This window comes from Exophiala bonariae, assembly GCF_035927105.1.
Source record: "Exophiala bonariae strain CCFEE 5792 chromosome Unknown scaffold_2, whole genome shotgun sequence".
In the NCBI taxonomy this organism is placed as follows: domain Eukaryota; kingdom Fungi; phylum Ascomycota; class Eurotiomycetes; order Chaetothyriales; family Herpotrichiellaceae; genus Exophiala; species Exophiala bonariae.
This window is the reverse complement of record NW_027042477.1, coordinates 65,277-85,830: the sequence shown is the minus strand read 5'-3', so window position 1 is coordinate 85,830 and position 20,554 is coordinate 65,277. Positions and strand designations below refer to the sequence as shown.

At 49.9% G+C, this 20,554-nt stretch overlaps 8 protein-coding genes across 8 annotated transcripts; 4 read left to right on the top strand and 4 right to left on the bottom strand.

Annotated features, from left to right (window-relative positions):
• Nucleotides 1-1,338: 1,338 nt before the first annotated feature.
• On the top strand, nt 1,339-4,667 carry LTR84_004547 (uncharacterized protein; the record flags this gene model as incomplete). Its single annotated transcript, XM_064848123.1, has 4 exons — nt 1,339-1,371; nt 1,444-2,282; nt 2,329-2,589; nt 2,636-4,667. 4 exons carry the CDS (start codon nt 1,339-1,341, stop codon nt 4,665-4,667), a joined length of 3,165 nt encoding a protein of 1,054 aa, XP_064710747.1.
• A 1,439-nt stretch (nt 4,668-6,106) lies between these two features.
• LTR84_004546 (uncharacterized protein) lies at nt 6,107-7,746 on the bottom strand (the record flags this gene model as incomplete). Its single annotated transcript, XM_064848122.1, has 3 exons — nt 6,107-6,871; nt 6,941-7,482; nt 7,533-7,746. 3 exons carry the CDS (start codon nt 7,744-7,746, stop codon nt 6,107-6,109), a joined length of 1,521 nt encoding a protein of 506 aa, XP_064710746.1.
• Nucleotides 7,747-9,471: 1,725 nt separating this feature from the next.
• Nucleotides 9,472-10,502, top strand: LTR84_004545 (uncharacterized protein; the record flags this gene model as incomplete). The annotated part of the gene is made up of 2 exons (XM_064848121.1): nt 9,472-9,620; nt 9,674-10,502. The coding sequence occupies 2 exons, from the start codon at nt 9,472-9,474 to the stop codon at nt 10,500-10,502; spliced, it is 978 nt and encodes a 325-aa protein (XP_064710745.1).
• A 304-nt stretch (nt 10,503-10,806) lies between these two features.
• Nucleotides 10,807-13,005, bottom strand: LTR84_004544 (uncharacterized protein; the record flags this gene model as incomplete). The annotated part of the gene is made up of 2 exons (XM_064848120.1): nt 10,807-12,909; nt 12,964-13,005. The coding sequence occupies 2 exons, from the start codon at nt 13,003-13,005 to the stop codon at nt 10,807-10,809; spliced, it is 2,145 nt and encodes a 714-aa protein (XP_064710744.1).
• A 16-nt stretch (nt 13,006-13,021) lies between these two features.
• Nucleotides 13,022-16,049, top strand: LTR84_004543 (uncharacterized protein; the record flags this gene model as incomplete). Its single annotated transcript, XM_064848119.1, has 2 exons — nt 13,022-13,027; nt 13,410-16,049. The coding sequence occupies 2 exons, from the start codon at nt 13,022-13,024 to the stop codon at nt 16,047-16,049; spliced, it is 2,646 nt and encodes an 881-aa protein (XP_064710743.1).
• Nucleotides 16,050-16,630: 581 nt separating this feature from the next.
• LTR84_004542 (uncharacterized protein) lies at nt 16,631-17,419 on the bottom strand (the record flags this gene model as incomplete). The annotated part of the gene is made up of 1 exon (XM_064848118.1): nt 16,631-17,419. The coding sequence occupies one exon, from the start codon at nt 17,417-17,419 to the stop codon at nt 16,631-16,633; it is 789 nt and encodes a 262-aa protein (XP_064710742.1).
• A 395-nt stretch (nt 17,420-17,814) lies between these two features.
• Nucleotides 17,815-18,702, bottom strand: LTR84_004541 (uncharacterized protein; the record flags this gene model as incomplete). The annotated part of the gene is made up of 1 exon (XM_064848117.1): nt 17,815-18,702. The coding sequence occupies one exon, from the start codon at nt 18,700-18,702 to the stop codon at nt 17,815-17,817; it is 888 nt and encodes a 295-aa protein (XP_064710741.1).
• Nucleotides 18,703-19,099: 397 nt separating this feature from the next.
• Nucleotides 19,100-20,440, top strand: LTR84_004540 (uncharacterized protein; the record flags this gene model as incomplete). The annotated part of the gene is made up of 4 exons (XM_064848116.1): nt 19,100-19,120; nt 19,187-19,427; nt 19,479-20,172; nt 20,227-20,440. The coding sequence occupies 4 exons, from the start codon at nt 19,100-19,102 to the stop codon at nt 20,438-20,440; spliced, it is 1,170 nt and encodes a 389-aa protein (XP_064710740.1).
• Nucleotides 20,441-20,554: the final 114 nt, after the last annotated feature.

Here is a 20,554-nt window from a genome sequence, read left to right as displayed (position 1 = left end):
TATGAGTTGGGTCAACTTGAAGGTACTAGTAGCGAATAAAGTACCCGGCATTAGGATGAAGCTTGTATGTCACAATAGGTTACCTCACTGAGAGGTATGCTTGTTGAAAGCCACCCCCTTGCAGATGACGAGAATTAACCAAGGAAGCCGGTGTGATCATGTGAGTCCAAGGAATACGAAAAACACACCGAAGATTGATGGTCGCTGAGTTCATCCGATGCCAGGAGAGTCCGGGAGGCACCTACCTCAGGTAGTGTACCTCACCTGTACGGTAATATTACGCAGGCAACTGTGCATACGGCCTAGGCTCAAAAGTGACAAGCGCAAGGCGAACCAGGTCCTCCAAACGCTTGGACTTGGCGCTCGACCTGCAGCCAGACTTACTTTTGCACCACGTTTTTTGGGCCTCAGACCATCGAGAATGACGAGCCTGAGCCCGCCAGGCAAACCTGCGTACCTAAAGTTACCAGAGGTGTAAAGTCCAATACCAGTCGGATGACGCCCAAAAGTGCCCTGTTTTCAAGGTTCTGCCGCCCAACTCAAGGTTGTTTCTCCCGCCTCAGGCTCAGGCTCATGCTGTTGTCTGCCTGCTCACCGGTTCCTCCTCCAGTCGACTACATCCATGCAACTTGGGCTCTTGTAGCAGTTGTGTCTTGGATGACTTCCATGGCTAGTGCTTCTCTCCGTTAATCCTCAACCGTACAAGTTCGAAGTCGGGCTAGTAGTAGGAAGAATTGCGGCTCTCCAGTTGACAATACACTGCTGTGAGTCGTGACTTCTTGCACCGCCCCGCCCATTCTGAATTCCACTTCCCTCGAGGTCCTCTCAACCTCAACCCACATAACAAGACCGCTTCAACTTCCTTTTCTCTTTCACCATTTTCTTCCATTCCCCAGCACCTCGCCTTGTCTGAGTCGCCTTGCTCTTTCGGCTTCGCCTCATTCTGACAAGTGGGCAACTCTAAGCAGAATCATCTTGGTCTACCAAGCGCGATTCGCCAGCCCTGTCAATCCATCCTTCGCAACATTCACCAAGGCATAACCCCGTCTGATAGACCAGAGGCTGTGTACACACCAAGAGACACAGCACGATCTCGCTACTACCGCCTTTCCGCTTGCTTACTCGGTGGCATCCTACCACCGCTCCATTACCGACTCTCCTCCTCGACCTCTCCCTGTGGGATCAACCTCTCCTATGATGTAAGATAGACCTTCCCAAATGTGTCACGCCTCACTTCCCACCTTCCTGAATTTCCATTCTCTGTTGCTGATCTTTTCATAGTCCTCATTGATAAAGCCCCCGTTGCTCCTCTTTGAGATGGAGCATAATTCAGCTCCAATGCGTCGACATGGCTCCGGCCAGAGGCAAGTCGTAAGGTCAAATGTAGTCTCGCACTGCCACCCGTTTGTATATACGGGCAAAGTATCTGACAAACTCCACTAGACCAACATCAGTGTGTCCCATGCCGGCGGCGCTGCTGCGGCATACCCAGCCTTCACTTCAGTACCAGACTTGAATGAGATCCAGTCTCCATTAGCCGGCATGAAACCTCTTCTGGACCAAACTTCTAATTCCCCATTTTCTACTTCTGGAACGGTCTTCTATGCCAACCCTCCTTCGTATGAGCCTACTATTGCTGGTGATCCATCCTACCAGGACCACCTGAGGGACTGCTTCCCGAGTCCTTCATCAAACACAAACTGCTATCTGGATAATTCACAACTCAATATCTTGGGTGACACCAGTCACCAGGATCTGCACATAGGCGTGAACACGGACCCTCCCACTGCTGATCCTTGGTCTCATCTGGTGGCGACACAGGGAGGAAATCCTCCATTTCCACAAAGTCTCTCGCCCACTGGGGTAGTGGTCCCACCCCAGCAAAGCATCCGGAAAAGGCCTCGGGACAGGTCGCCAGGTAGTGGAAGAGGTTCATTTAGAGATTCGGCATATTCTACCTTGCCGCAAGAAGCTCGACATGAGCAAGAGGCCATGCTAGGTCTGTCGTCAAATTTCAACAACATCAACATGGATCAGGACAATATGAGTCTCCAGAGTCTCCAACATGGCCAACACCCTTTACCTGAATTTCATCCACCAAGCCAACAAGGAGATTTTCCTACTTATCCGATGCAAATGAACCCGCAGCCATATATCGACCAGTCGTCTACAGTATCCCGCCAGACCAGTAAACCACAAAGACGTGGTCGGGGGACAAGTCCCACAACATCCTTGTTGTGCGAGGAGTGTAACTACACAGCCAAGAGCAGGTCTGACTTGAAGTAAGCCTTGTTCCTCTTTCTACGTGCTCTACGCTGATGAAAATAGCAAACACAACGCTCGGCACGACAAGAAGTACAAGTGCGAGACTGGCGACTGTGCGCGACAGGATAAAGCATTTCCTACTTTGAATGATTTGGATCGTCATCTAAAGTCCGTGCATGGCATAAACATTCGTCGTACCAAGGACTACAGGTGTTTTGCGAAAGATTGCACGAAGCCAGACAAGACATGGCCACGTCTCGACAATTTCAAGCAACACCTTAAAAGTATGCACAAAAGCGAGGACCTGGGCGAACTTTTGAAGAAGTAAGTTTCGGAGCCGGGATCTTTGAACGATGACTGATTTTGCCAGGTCCGAACAGTGGTATGATGAGTTGATAGCGACAACACAGTCGCAGTACAATGATGAGACGAGTTCCAATTATCAGCAAAGTCAAGTATCTGTCGGCGACATCAATGAAGTGGACAACAACAATCTCATGCACTTCCAACCAACGCTGTCGAATCAGTATCCGGAACAAGTCGATCCTAATATGCAGCAAATGATGAGCCCTCAGCTTGACATGATGGCACCTTCACCGATAGACCCAAGGCTGCAAACCCCGCATGCCAGACTACAGGACACTCATCACCTTAACCATAGATTCAACATTCCACAAAGTCGGTTTCAAGGAAGTCATAACCGACGAGCTTCCAGCCCAGAACCTTCATCCGTCAGAGTCCAGCAACGTCCTGTTCCTTTCCGAATCAATACAACAAACATGAACTCGCAAATCACGATGATGCAACGCACCGTATCCCAGACTAGTCATCCTCAGACTCAAAGCGCATTTCCCGCTGCTAGTGCCCAAAACCAATTTACTGACTTTCCACAACTGTCAGATTACCCCTGGGACGTCCGCATGGGCGTCTTACAGACGAGAGGGAATCAATACCTGGAGTTGCCGACGAGAGAACAAAAACGTCCCCACACGACACCTGATCCGATCCTTGAGCCAAATCGAATAGCGACTGATTTCTCATCCCCTCTTGAGATACAAAGTGCTCTTGATCAAGGGACCAACAACGACGAGTTATTAGGCAACATGGGTTGGAGTGCCGATGCTGGAGGATTACAAGCAACCCCTCAACACCCAGCTCTCGTTGTACACCCCCCTTCTGATGAGCCCAACTCACGAAGAAGCACACTTCACGTTGTGGTTGAGGAAGAAATTCACCACTTCCTCCAGCAGTATAAAGATCAGGAGAGCTCTCTTTTGCAAGAAGATATCAGGAAGCTCATCAGACTTTCGCTGCGAAATTCCTTCGACACCATCACCAATGCCGATAGCTCTGTACGGAGTATGATCGGTCTGGCTAACGATAATGAGCAACCTCCAACTCCAGAAGGAAAGAAGTCACCTGCTGACAAGGAAGAATCTTTTCCTTGCCCACACGCAGGTTGTTCAAGTGTTTCCAAAAGGGCAAGTGGACTGAAGAAGCATTTACAACGCCACAAAAAGCCATATGGTTGCACTTTTGATGGCTGCAACAAGGTCTTTGGAAGTAAGAACGACTGGAAAAGGCATGAACAAGGTCAACATGAACAAAAGGAATGTTGGCGTTGCCACAAGTGTGAGAAGGCCTTCTTTCACGGGCAAAACACCTTCATCGATCATTTAATGCAGGAACACGGAGTCAAACATACAGGCGAGGCGATGAAGCAAGCAAAACTCCGGAGTATTCCACGCAATAATCAACGTCAATTTTGGTGCGGATTCTGCAATCGGATCGTTTCTCATGATCTGACCGGCGTTGAGGCCTTCAACAGCAGGGCTGACCACATTGCCCTCCATTTCAAGGAAGGAAATTCCAGTGGTGATTGGATTGAACTTCGTGGATGTGGAAAGACGAAAGCTGCCATGAGAGACGAGTCTCGGGTACAAAGTCCTGCCAGCGCTGAGGATGAAGAAGAGGAAGACAACCCTGGGCGACAGAACGCGCAGATGATGCCGGAGAATCACTTGGTCAACTCTTTTGCACCAGGGAATTCCATGCCTAGCGGATCTCCTACTGGACACCAAAGCCTATCGCAGTACTCTTCTTCAACCACTGAAATGAATCTTGGTAACATCAATACCAATATGAGCCTCGGTCCATCTGGCATCAACACTCAATGGGTTCAGCAACTTGGCACCGGACATGAAACTATGTCGACTCAAATGCAGCCTAGCCGTCTTTCTGCCCCTGCCCAATACATCGTTTGCTGCCATTGCAACAACTCATACACCATTGCACTGAAACAAATATGTATTGATTGCAATCACCCTGCCAAAGGCTGCAGCCGTTGCAAACCAATGCTCTTCGATCCAAATTCTGACGACATGCCTATGATGATGATGTGATGAAGTTCAGTTTCGTGCTAGGGGAGTCCATCACATCATCCCTAGCACGAAACTGAACTTCATCACATCATCATCATAGGCATGTCGTTAGCATTTGGACCGAAGGTTGGGAACTTCTACTTTTCGTCTTATGAACGCTCTTATGCGAGTGCGATGTCGTTCTCTCGATGAAGCCTCGGTGAACACATTTTTGTTTTCTTTCTATCTCATTACAAGCAACAGAGATAGCCTATGGAAGTGTTGATCTTCCTGAAGTCTTTCCACTTTCCCCACTCAAATACGCCATCGCCATGCAGCAGACAACAGGATGGGTTGGCCGGCGGACCATGAGGATGGCCTAGTACTCTCCAGGCATGGACACCCTTCATATGGTGTTCATATTGATTCTCTTTTTTTCGGTTCTATGGTTTTTTGGAGTCGTCGCTTGGACCATGGGTTATGAATTTTATTTTATGTCATGTCATGTGGGATGGCCATTTGGTTTCTCAAGGGTCGGCAAGAGTTTGGGTAGGATCGCCAACTCATCATCGGCTAGGGATTGTTTTCCCCTTCTTGTTCTTCTTGTTTCGGTTTTTGGTTGTCCCAGCGATGTATGTTTACGAGTGTCTCACGACAGAAATTATCGATACCCCCTCTTCCTGTGTACTTTACGCTGCACACACATTATCAAGATTAGTTTAATTTTAGAAAATTTTCCCTCTTCATTTTAGAACCGATTGATTGATTCCCCACGATATCGAGAGGTGTTAAGTGACCTACGGTTTAAGACTTATGAAAGATGCAGGTTAGGTATTTCAAAATATCCGAGTCAGTTGGCATGGCATTCCAAGCTGGGAATCTCCCTGGTCCAGCAAGATAGTTAAAAGTCTCATGAGGTTTTTGCTACATTGGGAAGTGACCTCGTTTTGAAATGGCAATTCGCGACCCGGCAAAATTACGCTGGGTGTAAAAGTCTCACGAGATTTTTACCACTTTGGGAAAGTCAAACTGTCCTAATAAGGAGGTTAACCTCAATTTGCAGACCCAGCAAATGCTATCGATCGATCATGTCAGTTGGGCCTGGGCAATATCTATCTAAACACGATCTACTCGTGACGCTGCCAAAGTCGAGCCAGAGGGGGTTTGGGGTCTTTCTGGTCTTTCTGGTCTTTCTGGTTCAGAGATTCCAAACGATCCAGCATATCCGTGGTCATTTCGCTGATGGGATGTTTGGCTATCTAGGTATTTCGACGGCGTGATAGTCTCACGCTCCCCTGGAAAGTCTCTCGAATCCCACTTTTCGATCAAGTACTTTGTGACAGATGTGGCTGAGCCATCGAAACTCGAAGTTGGGAATTTTTTGGGGACAGGTTTATTCATTCATTGTTCATGCCCATAAGGGGAGTGCGGAAGAGCAAGTCAATTCTCTTTTCTCGTCACAACGACGCCAGAAAATGACATCACTTGAACACGACCCTGACGCCCTTGGAATCAGCATGACCATGCGGAATGAAGAAGTCGTGCGCAATCTCTGCATCTCTGGCCGTTGTCTCGAACAGCTCGAGGTCGAATCTTCGAAAAACCGTCGCCAATGTCAGGTAGATCTCTGCCGTGGCCAGGTTGATCCCCATGCATTGACGTGTGCCCCTGCTGAAGGGGACAAGGTATTTCTCGCTCTTCTCGGAACCGGAGACCAGCCAGCGGTCTGGGTTGAATTTCATGGGGTCGGGAAACTTGACGGGGTCGCGGTGCTGGATCAGAGAGGTCATGGACACGGGTGTTCCGGCGGGGATGACCCAGTTCTGGTAGGGGATGGGGTCGTTGGGCGAAATCCGTTCGAGACGCCCTACTACTCCGTGCGAGAAACGGTGGCCTTCCTGAACCACGGCGTGGAGGTACGGAAGTGCTTCCAGCTGTGCCAGGGGTGGAACGGAGTTGGGATTGGGGATGGCTTTCTTCAGCTCCGCCTTGAGAGTGGAATAGATCTCTGGATTCGCGATGATATGGTAGGTCGTGGTTTTGAGGAAGAACGATGATGTCTCTTGGCCTGCTGCGATCATGGTCTGACCCTCGTCGACAAGACGGGGAATGGATTTCTCTTTGGCAGGGAGATCTCCATTCAGGAGCTCGTGAAAGATCGTTCGATGTGAAGATTTCTCTTTCCCTTGATTTGCTGCTGCTTCGTTGTTGTTGTTCTTCAAGGCACTGATTTGTCGTGCCAAGTCCTGTCACATATGGGTCAGTATGGAAGGTTGGATCTTATCTCCATTCAGGAGAGGTGTACCGTGACGCACCTTCTGAAAATTGATGATCTTCATTACCGGTGGATTCACCTTTTCGACAATCCATACAGGGGTAGCTTGCATCGCAGGAAATAGCCATTTAAATTGTTTGTTCAAATGCACGCTGGCTGTACTTTCGACCATTGCTTGTGGCCATGTCCAGTTCCATTCAGGGTCTTCTAAACAGCCATAAGAAGTGTTGAAGGAATACATGGTAATTATATCCGTCGTCAATGCAGCAAAAGCATGGAGTGTATCAACAGGCTCCCCGGTTTCGCGGAATTTCTCAAATCGTGCGCAAAGTTTTTCGAGGAGGTCACGTATCAATGGCTCCATTCGAGTTATGGCTTGCTTGGAGAAGAAAGGGTTCAATGCCCCTCGTCGAAGCCGATGTTGGTCGTGAGAAATGGTTCCAAACATGGAAGAACTGTTCCCAAACATTTCTACCGCCCACCACCACTTGTCGCGTTTCTGTCCTGGACCACTGTAGAGTACATCGTAAAAGTCTGGGTCGCGGACATGAAGTTCATATGGATTGATCCTGATTATTGGCCCTGAGAATTTAGAGCCTATCGGCGGGTAGGCTCCAGGGGATTTCCCTTACCGTATTGATCGTGAAGTTCATTGATTTTGAAGCAATATTGACCGCCGCGTACCACATCGTGATAGAACTCGTACCATAAGGTGAGTGCGGCCAATCTAGGACCAGGAAACTTTGCGATCGGACTCAGGTACAAGCGGTATATAGCTAGTGCAACCCAATACAAGAGCAACGCACCTGCTCCGTAAGCAAGCAAATTCAGGGTTGACGGCGCCATGGTCTCTTGGGCCCCTTTGTTGCGTTGGGAAGAATTCAGAGAAGAGAGCAACTTGAGGATGAACCGCTATCTGCCAGCCGGTAGAAAAGTCAAAAGTCAACTGGGCAGATTGTCAAGCACAACGAACGATGCTAAGGATAATTGCATCCTGGCATTGACCTGCACAACACTGCAGGAGTGTGGTGGACACCTGTTAGTCGGTCGCACGGGCATTTTTCATGAACCATTCAGATACGCCCGGTTGTAAATAGAGGTGTTTTAGGATAGAGGATTCCACCTCAACTTGCAGTGATGGAGAAGAATCAAAGTTGCATGATGCAGGCCGTGGACAAATACGAATCAGGCGGCTCAGCGGGTCGAGGGCCGGGAAGCACCCACTGTTCCAGTTAAGTCTCCAACAGGAACAGCGCCTCAACCACTGAGGTGGATGCCCATTAAAGAGTGTAATCATGCCGACCATAGAGATGTCCTGTATCACAATGTAAGAGGTAACACCGGCCTAGATAGTACTCTAGGGATATACGGATCCGACTGGTTGGAGCTCAATAGGCGTTCGGATACATTCTTCATGGGCTCCAGCGATGGGTATTCTGCTAACTGTGGGACTCCCCCTTTCGTCCCAACGAGTATGTTTGCTCAATTGCAAGGGTCAATGAGATTGGACTAAGAGAAGAAGAACAAGACATGTTCTGGCCGTTGACTTAGATCTCGGCTTTTGATATCTAATTGAACCTACCAAGGTGTGCAGTCAACTGCAATGCTCAATATCCCACGCACAGTTATCTTCCTATTCTGTAAAGGCATCATCCTCCGAAATAAATCCAGGCCCTTGCTAGAATGCGTCAGTGAACTGAACTGACAGGTCGGCAATCTGCAACCAACACGAACTACCTAAATAGTCACCAATCAATGCCTGCGGGTCTCATCAGGCCGAATGGCCCTGCTCTGACCGCCACCGATCCAATTCAATGCACCGAAATGACTTAACCTCATCTCATCTAACTACTCCTGCTGTTACAGTGGTCAGAGAGAGCAAAGTAGTATGGTCAATTGGTGCTGAACTGCCAGACGAAGGCATTCATAGCGGCGAACCATGACAACCTTCCCCTTCAAGTCCAGGGCAGCGGTCAACAGCTCAATGTCAAAACTGTCGGTGCAAAACTGGTGCGTTGTTACTCGGAAACTTAAAACAGGGTGCTGCTGCGGATTAGAGCGGCCCTTATGATGACAGCTGATCCACGCGGAAACAGTTTCCTGCTTGCCGGCTTGGAACCTTGATGTTCAAATTTTAGCCGATGCCCTCGTGGTCATCTCAGATGTACCTTCCTAAGTACCTGGGGTTGCCACGTGTGCTTAGATGTGAAGAGGCGTACCGATTATCTTTTCCAGAAGTAGCAGCAAGTCTGGGGAGTTCCTATCCACACGCGAGGCAGGCGCATCGCTGTACCATTCATGGTTTGTGTCTGATCCTCTGCTTTGTTTCAGATCTTTCGACAAGCCAATATCGCCAAACAGGCTTGCGAACCCCGGGCAAGACAAGACATCTTCTGACTCGGTCCATCTCCACGATAGTATTGATGTGTTTGCTGTCTGGGCAGCACATACTGAATGGGTATCAAAGTCGGTTTCCTCCCGTATACCTCGAGACTGACATAGTCAGACATTGAAGTTGATTACGACAATGATGCAGATTCCACACTTGGAGATGATGACATGTAAGATGTTATGAACCACTTTCGGGCGTTGTTGAATGAAGCCACTGATCTTGTTCCCACCTTCAGCGCCGATGATACCGCGTCTTTGACAACAAGCATCTTCAATTACCGCTGGGAGAACGGCCGTCGTTACCATGCATTTCGTGATGGCGAGTACTGGTAAGCTCATTTCATCGACTTCATCGATATGGGCCATGAATAACGCTATATAGGTGCCCTAACGACGAAAGTGCAGCGGAACAACTCGACCTTGGCCACCACATCTATTTGATGCTGCTCGACAACAGACTATTCCTTGCTCCAATCACGACTGAACCGCAGAAGGTCTTGGATATTGGTACAGGCACAGGTATATGGGCAATTGATTTTGCCGATGCTTGCCCAAATGCTATCGTGATCGGCACCGACCTAAGTCCGACTCAGCCAACTTCTGTACCCCCAAACGTGCGGTTTGAAATCGACGATGCTGCCTCTGAGTGGACATTTCCCAAGGAATCTTTCGACTTCATCCATGTTCGAGGTCTCTTTGGGTGCCTCCGCAATTGGCCTGCTTTCTACCAACAAGTGCTTGCACACCTCAAACCAGGTGGTTACTACGAACAACTTGAATGCTCTGTGGAATGTCACGCCGATGATGATACAACCCCTCCTGGTTCTCCACTAAGGCGTTGGGGCGAGCTTTTCCATGAGGCTGGCCGCAGAATGGGCAAGCCCGTTGACGTGATTGATCGTCAATATCAGTGGCTGAAGGATGCCGGCTTTGAGGACGTACAAGAACATCGGTTTAAGATGCCGGACGGACCATGGCCAGCCGCCAAAACTGAGATTGGGAAAAAGCTGAAACAGATAGGCAAGTGGAGATTGTTGGAGGTGGAAGCGGGAATGGAAGGCTGGTCCATGGCGCTGTTCACCCGAGTACTTGGTATGTCATATGAGGAAGTGCAATTGTTCTTGGTGGAAATGAGAAACGCTTGGAGGGATAATCGCGTGCATGGTTACACTCGGGTCGGAGTTGTCTATGGCCGGAAACCGATGCGGTGAACAATTTTATGATATCGTTTGGTGCATAAAATTTAGTCGCTTTTGTATGTATATGATTGTCTGGAGGAGTGCCACACGGTGGAAAATGACAGCACTCTTTGTAGATTGCCTTATGGAACGAATAACGAAGCTTCGTCGAACATGAGGTGTGGCAGATGCCTGCGTGAACACTATTCCCCCAAGTACTATGACAAGATCAATAAACACGTCTTTACTGCTCCTAGTCATAGCATCAACCCAGGGGTGTCCGTGAACTGAACTCATCGTCTTGCGCGCAGCCTTCAAACACACATGTAGAGCACGATCACAGACCCATCCACGCAGTCTTGACCACGCACTCGACACCAGGCTTGCGCTTGCTCGAGCGCACGAGACCCAAGTGCCTGAGGTCAGCCAGAGCGCCATAGAAGAGCGCGAGAGCACGGCGATCCTCATTGATCTTGTCCTCGTCGTCGCCGTCGCCGTCGTCCGCCGCGTCCTCTACAACTCCCTCCGCAGCTCCAGAACCCGCGACGATCTCGCGGAATGCATCCCACAAGTCTCGCACATTGACGATATTGCCCGCCTCATTGAGCAGCGTCAGCAGCAGACTCGTCGCGGGCAGCGCGCTGCGGTCGGAGATCTCCCCATGCTTGTCCGCCGCGCAGCACTCGCAGCCTAGGTAGTCGGCCGGCCGGATCAGAGCGCGCTCCAGTGCGTACCGTGGTCGTGCGTGCAGCACCGCCGTCAGTGGGGAGCGTGTGTGTAGCACTGTGGCTTCGTGGAGGTAGCTCTGGAATGGACTGGTGGCGGGTGTGGCGTTTTGCGTGGTAGATGATCGCTCGTTATCTTTCTCGAGGTATTGCTGGAGTTTGACCTCGAGGTGTGTAGATAGGAGCTTCATGAATCGCTGCTGGGGAGAGTCTGTAGCAGATTGTGAAGTCTTGAGATTGCGGATCTCGCCCAGGAACTTCTCCAATTCCGTATTGTTATCGCTGGGAGATTCGCTTGGAAGGTTTGCGGTTGTCACTGATTCAGCGAGGGCTTCTGTGAAGTCATGGAATTGGTCAGGTCCTAGGTCGATCACGGCTGTTTCGATATCTAGATACACGTCTGACTCCAGCAATCTGGGCAATGAAGTAATTAACTGGACCTCCAGATCAAGCGGTGCCACCGGAGCGACTTCTAGTGTATAGTATATTGTGTGTAACATTTGGACAGCTGCGAGTGAATTTCTCAATCTTGTCCGGCTCGTTTGCAGTACTTCCAAAGCGTCTCTGAAGAGTGCTTCGTCAGATGACATGACTTCGTGGGCCCGTTGGCGGCTGGCTTTCTCGCCCTTGGCGAGTTGTTCGCAGCGTTCTTTGAATCCTGGGGTGCAACGAACAGCCTGACAGAGCTTCTTGTCGTTGGAAGGATCTGAGGTGGTTTTCGAGTCGAGCGTAGATAGCGGGTTCGCAAAGAAGTGGGTCATGAAGGCGTACTTTATTGCTCGCGTAAAGGTTGCGGTGGTTGTGCTTTGGTCCTCTGCGAGCTCCGCTAGAACTTTGAGTACTGTAGGCCCCAGGAAGATGTCGGTGTCGTTATTGTGCTGTACAGCACTATATATTTTGTAGAGGGGATCAGCTGTGTCATTCGCCGACTGGAAAACCTCTGCATCAAGCAATGAGGCGATAGACCTAGAGATCCGAGATTCGAAGAGCTCAACCGTAGTTGCTATATTGATAAGAAGTTGGAATGGAATTCTGCCGAGCCAGGAGCTGGTCATGGAGATGAACTCAGACAAGATCCCAGTGTCAAATGTTTCGACATCGGCTAATAAGAGGATAACTCTCGATATTTGATGTTGCTCGACATACCGCTGTAGTATCTCCAGGTCGAAATTCATTGGAATGAGTGCTTTGTGTTTGGCGAGAAAAGTGGTGTACTCCTGCGACCCTTTATGTTGTGAAATCGCCATCCGTATAAGAGTTTTGAGAGTAACTTGAAGATTTGGACACTGGCTTGGATGCAGCTCGACGAATATCTCCTGAACGTCTTCCAATGTTCTTGTCTGCCATCCCTGTAGTAGGTCCCGTTGTGTGTTCTTCGTTGGCCCAGATACAATCAACCCAGTTCTGAGCTTGGCCTGGGATTGTTTCCCGTCTGGCGACCGAACAAATTTCAGCACGCTGTTCACCAGGCTTTCGTCCACCTGATTGACGACATGTTCAATTTCATTCTGACGGAGTGCCCAAAATTCCTGGAATTTTTTCTGCCGATTTGCAATGGACTGTTGAGATTCTTTGCCTGCAAAGAGACTTGGCCATGTTATCCCACCCTCCTCAGAATGTTCCGATGCAGCTGCTTGACTAATCTTGCGCTTCTTTCGGGGCCGTTGCTCTTCATCTGTTTCGGTGACAGTCGCAGGTTTAAAAATGTAGCATCCCTAACAGTCGATTAGTACACAATTGTAACACAGGATACTTGTTTGAATTAATACAATGTGCGCATTATCCTCGACGCTGTCTTCTTCGTGCTCCATGTGGTCTCAAGCGCATATGAGTGTAAGTGGGTTGTACAGCCTTGCATTTGGTAGACTGCCGTAAGTTCTCCTACTGCACTCCATGGTTTTTTAACGCGTAAATTGTCAACCACTTAACGCGTCACCATCCATTCAAATACTGTACCGTAGAAATACCGCGGCAAGGCTGACGAGGCTGAAATATTTGTACCACCCGAACTTTTTTCTAGAGCGTGAAAGCCGTTTCACACCAAGCCATCATTCCCATCGCACCCTTTCCACTACCAACACAAGTCCGACTTCTTATCCTTTCAGGATCACCAAGATCCATGAGGGGTATATGTAATCTCTCTCGACGGTGGCACCAACAATTTTGTCTATCCTCCAACTTCGCTGCTCATCGGGGATGTCTCCAACACTTGCAGCCCGTTCGATCATATCGACAAGTTGCTCGTAGCAAAGTGCCTCGAAAGCCTACCCATCCCTCCCTTGGCAATGTCAAATTCCGCGAGTACGAACAATCTGGCGAAAATGAAGCCACCAGAGTACAAGTTCATGATGCGCTCGACTCCGAGGGTCAGCGAGTCCAGGCAGAACTGAAAGAACTGGAGGATGAATTGGCTATATTACGTGAGGGCCCTTTCGGTCCAAACAGCGAGTTCATGCAATCGTTTGACCCCAGGGAGCGAGAAGAAATATTGAAGGCCTTGGAAGAAGAGGGCGTTAATTTGGAGGCTGACGAAGAGTTGCTCACCCCTGAGGAATTGGATGACATCGCCAGGGCAGCGAGTAGCGACAAACTTGTTGAGGGAGCCAACGACAAATTGAAGGTCACATTAAGCATTCCTACCAAGGATAAAGTATACATCAAGAGGTTCAACCTGGCACTCGAAGAAGCCGAAGGAGTTGGCGCAAAAGATAGCGCTCGACCATACTTATCTCTTTGGAAATGGTATCTTCGGTGTCAACAGCAGGTCAACAACTTCTCTGTTATAATACCCGAGGAAGTGTGGCATTTCCTCTGGAAGACGCAAAGCAGCCAGCATAATTTTCGATACCAGCATTTGCAGATGCTTGCCAGAGATATGATGAAAGCGGATGTCTCGTTAACGAATGAGGAATGGATACAGCATATGCATGCGCTTCAAGCAGGTGGGAACATTGCTTCCGCAGCCGAGATATGGGAGTCTCAAAAAAGTCGAATGGGCATCAAAGGTAAAGGTGCATTGGAATTCTGGATGACTGGCATCAAGATCTACGTCGCATTAGGAAGGCCTCAAAAAGCACAAAAGCTGGCACTGGAATGCTACGGCCGAATAGATCCAGTGGACCCTGAGCCTCTTGTGACAGTCATAACTGCATGGGCTCAGAGCCGGAGTTCTAATGCTGATGAAAGAGTATGGGCATGCTACATGGAATTACGAAAACGCCTGGAAAGTCAAGAAGCCGAAGATGACACCTTGAGTACCCTTGGCCGCATCAGCAGTATACTCCTGGAAAACAACCGCCAGCACCTTGCTTTAGCTGTCTTCAAGGACATGTTCATGCTACGCGCCAGATCTCCCACGGACTCGTGGAAGCTTTTCAAGTCTATGGGAAAGAAATTAGACAACGCAGAATTAACCAGCGAGGACCAAGTCAGCAAGATTGGACTGGCTTCATTGGCTTTCCTTCCCAAAGCTTTCCACAACAAGTTTTTCTTTGCGTCTTGGATCAAATGGCTTTTAGGAGAAGGACAGGTCGACGAGGCGGCTCTGATCGTGGAGTTGATGTATGAACGAGGTATTCGGCCTGATGCGCGACATCTGAATGGGATTATTGCGGCTTGGCTTCGTGAAGGCTCGCCCGCTACTGCTGAGAAGGCCGAGGCTACCGCTTGGGCAATGATTCGCGCCCGCATTGAGATGGTCAAATCTCGCAACCATGAAGGCACTGATGCTACGAAGCCTCTACTCGTCGAGACGACAGGTGAGGTGCGCAAAGTGCCGCTGTTCCTCCACCGGGGTGCCCCTGCTGCAACCATCGAAACCATTTCGATTTTAATGGTGTATTACAATCGCCGGTCGAATGCCGTCAGCGCCGATCACCTATCCAGGACGATGATGGGCCCTGCTGAGATGAAACCCAACTCATTTATCCTCAACCATTGGATGTACGCTTCACTACGATCAGGAGACATACCCGAGATCTGGAAGACTTACACAGCCTTCAAGTCCACGATTCAACCGGACCTGGAGACCTTCGCAGTTCTATGGGACACGGCAAAAGTCCACTTCGGCTCACCAGCAGCACACCTGGACAACATCCCATCTCCCCGCCATATATTTAAAGAGATGAAGGAATGGCATGCAGGTCTAAGCCAACAAAAGCGAGACAATGCACGACAAGAGCTCTCCAACGAATTCTACGAACAGGTCGTCCGCTGCTTCTGCTTCACCGCAGATCTCGAGGGCACGCTGTGCGCACTACACGGTATGCGCGAGATATTCGACGTGCTACCACACGAAGACATCACGCGTCTGATCATCGTGCAAGTAGCGCGCTCGTTCCCATCAGTGCTCGGCCCCGCTGAGCGCGCTCGCCTGCGTCGCCGAGGTGGTCCGCTCCGGGTGCGCGGCTCGCACCTCAAAGTCGCCGTCAAGGCGGTGACAGAGATCGTCATGGCGATCATGGAGAAGAAGATCGACGAGCAAAACCTTGACCCAGACTTGCTCAGGGGAGGGGACGACGACGACGAGAAGGGCGAGGAACTGGATGAAGATCCCGTCGACTGGGATTCCTTCGAAACGCCTGTTGCGCAGACCCTGCGTCTCGACGTCCTGACGTCGTTCCTGTGCATGGTCTTGGAGCGGCGCAGTGTCTCGGCTGTGAGCAGCACGGTGCGCGAGATGCACGACACTGTCGAAGTGGCGGCAGCGAGTCCAGGTGCGCTGCTTGGTCAAGACGGCCGGTTGAGAGTACCTCGCTCGCCTGCTGAGACCGTCACCCTCGCTGGAGAGGAAATGAAGGTCGCCATTCCTGCCGATGCCCTGGCTCGGCGAGATTGGACGGACCTTCGTGTCTAAAGTGCCAGTTTGACGCTGAATGTTATTTTCTCCCGTGCCGGCGAGAGGGGGTATGCAAGAAGAAAGATGTATCAAAAACATGTACAACGATTGTGACAGTAGAATTTGTTGGGGGGTTTTCGCATGGGGACGACTGCCGGTATATATAAATACACACCTAGCTTCTATATATGTATCACGCGAAAGGCGACGGATGAAAGCATCTCAAATCCTGGACAATGACTTACAACAAGTAGTGGAGTCAGATCACCAATTCAATCATACCCACACTTATCTTGGGAATGAAGACAAAACTGGGAGAAACTCTCATAACGTGCTTAATTAAGCCAACCCCTTTTCCCAGTCGCTATGCCAGTTTCTGCGATGCTAGGAAATGGACTCATCGACACCCTGAGCTATATAGGTATTTACTTTGCATAACATCATTCATTGCGCTTTCCCTATACTTGCGCCGCAACGCCGTTGCAAGCACCTCACAGAGGTCGAGTAACATAAAGCAAAGCCCATGGTTCGCGCAGTTCTTTCCTTATTCATACAATGGGGATAGAATTTCGGTCAGAAAGAAGAAGGGACTAGAATTTCTACTTCTTACCCTTCTTCTTCTTATTCTTGCCGCCCCCTCCACCACCGCCACCGCCTCCACTGGTAGCGGCGCCTGTTGCATCTGAGGTGGGCGGGTCGACAATGACGCCGTCTTCATCGCTGCTCACAGTTGCCTTCGGCGCTTGGATGGGCGGTTGCTGGACCGGCGGAGTTGCTATTGAGACAGGAGGAGCAGCAACGGCGGCAGGGGCTGAAGGGGCGACATCTCCTTCGAGTTCCCGCCTTGACTGTTCGCGTTGTTGGGCCCATGCCTCCTGTTCGGAACCCAGCTTGGCCTTTACCTTGTCGATTTTCTCCCGCAGCATTTTGTTCTGCACCATCTCACTTGCACTCTGGAAAATAGTCTGTCCCCACCCAGTCGCCAAAGCGTTGGCCTCGGCTATGACGTCCTTTAGTTCAATTTGCATTTCCTGCTCGGCGCGGGTGAGACGTTGGAAGATCTCGTCGCCCACAACACCACGCTGCAGTAGAGTTGCGAGGGGCGGTTTCCGTGTGCGGATTTCCATCATGCGATTAACATCTTCCAGAGCACGGGCGAATAGAGCTGCGCGCAGAATCGTGTCGGGGACTTTGGTATCGGGGTTGTCTTGTTGGTGTAAGAGGGAAAGATAAATATTGCGCGAGGTGTGTGGACCAAAGTAGGGGGCCAGGCGTAGTTTCGAGTTGACTTGCCGCTGTCGATAGAGATGGGAAAATGTGGCCATGCTACCTATCAGGATGCCCAGGTAGGCTATGGGAAAGAGGATGGAGAGGGAGAAGTATGCCATTGTGGTGGTGTTTGTGGCTGCTGGAATTGGCGATCATGCAGAGGTGGTCTTGGGCAGGTAGAAATCGGATCTTACTGTCGAATTGGTCGCATGAAGGGAGGTTGCTGAGTCCTTGGGTTGGGAGTAGACCGGGCGCAATAGTGGTAATAGTGGTTGTTAAGGAGTGTGAGGAAGTGGGCAAGAAAAGGACACGAAGACGAATTACTAGTATTGAGAAATATGAAGAGAACAAGTTGCAAGTGCAAGTGCACTCACTCGTAACTGGATTGCGGGTGTCCGCCGCCCAGAGCTTATCGATTAGCAATTGTTCCGAAATCTTGGCGGCACAGTCACCATTTCATCTGATGTTAGTTCAGAGTACGAAACTCATGAATGTCAGAAGGCACGCAATTGCATCATTGAAGCTCCTGGATTTGACGATAACAACTCTCAAATCTCTCACACGCTATCATAAAAGTATCCTGATCTGACTTGTTCGCACACTGGCACAGTTCTCGCAGATGTTTAAACAACACGGTGCGCAGCTTCCCAAAATCTTGAAGCAAATCACCAGGTAGGATCAACATCTTATCCACAGCTCTAGCAGAGCGCTCCACATCGTTATATTTCTGAGCCATGCAGATGGGAGGCCTTCCGCTCGTGACTAGGTCGATGAGCGTGCCGAAGTCCGCATCAGCGACGCTGCCATTGTGGTCGAGCACGCTGAACGACGCGCAACGTAAGGTAGAAAACGGTGAGAGTGGACTGTCGATCTGTGGGTAGTCGCGGACTCGTGTTGCTAAAGCTGCTGTTGCGCGTCGAGTAGGATTTCGACGAGGTGGGATGACGGTGATGTGTTTATTATTGAGACTGTACGCGATGCGCTGAATGGCCTTTCGTAGCGAGTCGGGACTGCGAGTATCTAGAAGGCGGAATTGAAAGTGCGAGAATCTGTCCAAGAAGAGCGCCGAAACCTCACTCACGACCTCCTGGGCGCGATATTCGCAGATGGAGTGGTACTTTGTGAAATGTAAGGACGTAACCGACCCGTGGCTGTCGACTTCTATCTCGAATATGTTTTCATCGTGGAGGAAAGAACTGGCTTCGTCTCTTAGCTGCTTGCAGGTATATAGAATTCTGACATCGATTGTGAATGGAGCTTCCTCTTGATCTTGACGCAGCGCGATAGGGTAGGGTTGGGTCACGACATATCTGACAATTCGGTTACGCAGCTCCCCTGGCAGCTCCAGCAGTCGGCTCAGTGGTTGTGTTACTTCGTGCTGAGGCGATACGATAGTTGACATATCAATGCGATGTTGATGTATGAGGGCTGAGAGATTGGCAGAGAGACAAGTCGTTTGCCAGGCGGACGCTCATACTCCATACCAAAACACCGGCGCGATGCTTTAGCAACTGGAGCCTTTTGGAGTGCGGCAAGCTTTCTCGGTGGAAATGAGCGGAGCCAATTTCGGTAAACCCTACACAGCAAAAGTACGACTCAGTGCGAATGGGGGACTGATCTTCCGACGAAGGTTACCTAGTTAAGAGTAGAGGCTTTTAGCCATTCTCCATTGAGACAGCCATAGTATCATCCCTTTTCCCCTCTTCACTAGGTAGCGACTGCGCAGTCATCAGCCAGGAACACACCTTTGCCATTCACTGTACTTGAAAGAGACTGACTGAGATACCGCCTTCCTAAACATGTCTGCCCGCTCTAATCCAGTATGTGTAACCAAATCCCTACCTACATGAGTGATCGAAGGATGCATGTCAACACCAATGGTCTAGGTGCGCAAGAAGCGAAATGCGAAAAAGGCGATTCGGTTTTCAATGATGGTATGCGGCGCCAGCGGTACTGGTAGGATCACACCTGCACGGGAAGTGCTCATTGTCATTAAAACCCATCTAGGAAAAACAACTTTCGTGAACACGCTATATGGAAAGAGAGTGTTACTCCCCAAGGAGGATGACGGCAGTGCCATGGATGCGCATCTTGAGAGCGATGTGCGAATCAAGCCTGTGACTCTTGGTGACTCGCACTGGGTTCTCATTGTAGCGAGCAGCCCCTAACCTTCGACAGAAATGGACCTCGATAGTGACGGCACGCGAATGTTCTTGACGATTGTCGACACCCCGGGATTTGGAGATCAAATCGACAACGAATCTTCATTTAACGATATCGTAGGCTACCTCGAACGCCAGTATGACGATATGCTAGCTGAAGAATCGAGGATTAAACGCAATGCCAGATTTCAGGATAATGAGGTGCACGCCCTGCTTTATTTCATCACCCCGACAGGACATGGCCTTCGCGAGCTGGATATTGAGTTGATGAAGAGACTATCACCGCGCGTCAACGTGATCCCAGTTATTGGTAAAGCCGATACTCACACGCCAGAAGAACTTCAAGAATCAAAGAACTTAATTATGGCAGACATCGAGCACTACAAGATCCCTGTCTACCAGTTCCCAGATAATCTCGAAGAGGATGATGGCGACACCATCCAAGAGAACACTGAGCTACGGAGTCTCCTCCCTTTCGCGATTGTGGGTTCAGAAGACACGATTAATGTTACAGGGCGCCGAATACCTGCAAGAAAGTATCCATGGGGAGTTGTCGAAGTGGACAATCCACGCCACTCGGATTTCCTGGCCATCAAAACCGCTCTCCTACATACCCATATGACTACCCTAAAGGAGATCACGCATGATTACTTGTACGAGAACTATAGAACGGAGAAATTGAGCAATATCGTTGGTGGAGATGCTGGAAGGTATGTGTAACCCCCGAGATCTGTCGGACCTGGTACTAATCCCCTGGCCTGTAGCGCTCAGGATGGAACAATGAACCCCCATGATCTTGCCAACCAGTCTGTCATCATCAGAGAAGAGCAACTCAGGCGTGAGGAAGAGCAACTGCGCGAGATTGAGCTGAAGGTGCAGAAAGAAATCGACGAAAAGCGACAAGAGCTTTTGGTGCGGGAGAACCAGCTTCGCGAACTAGAAGCACGCATGCAGAGAGCTCAAGCTGGTGCTGCATGATTTCTATGTCGGTGTGGCATCCAGGCGATGCCAGGATTCGTGAATTACTAACCGTCTTATGGCCCTGTCGCCCGCCTTGCCCAACGACTACGCCAAAACCAGTGTGTCATATGA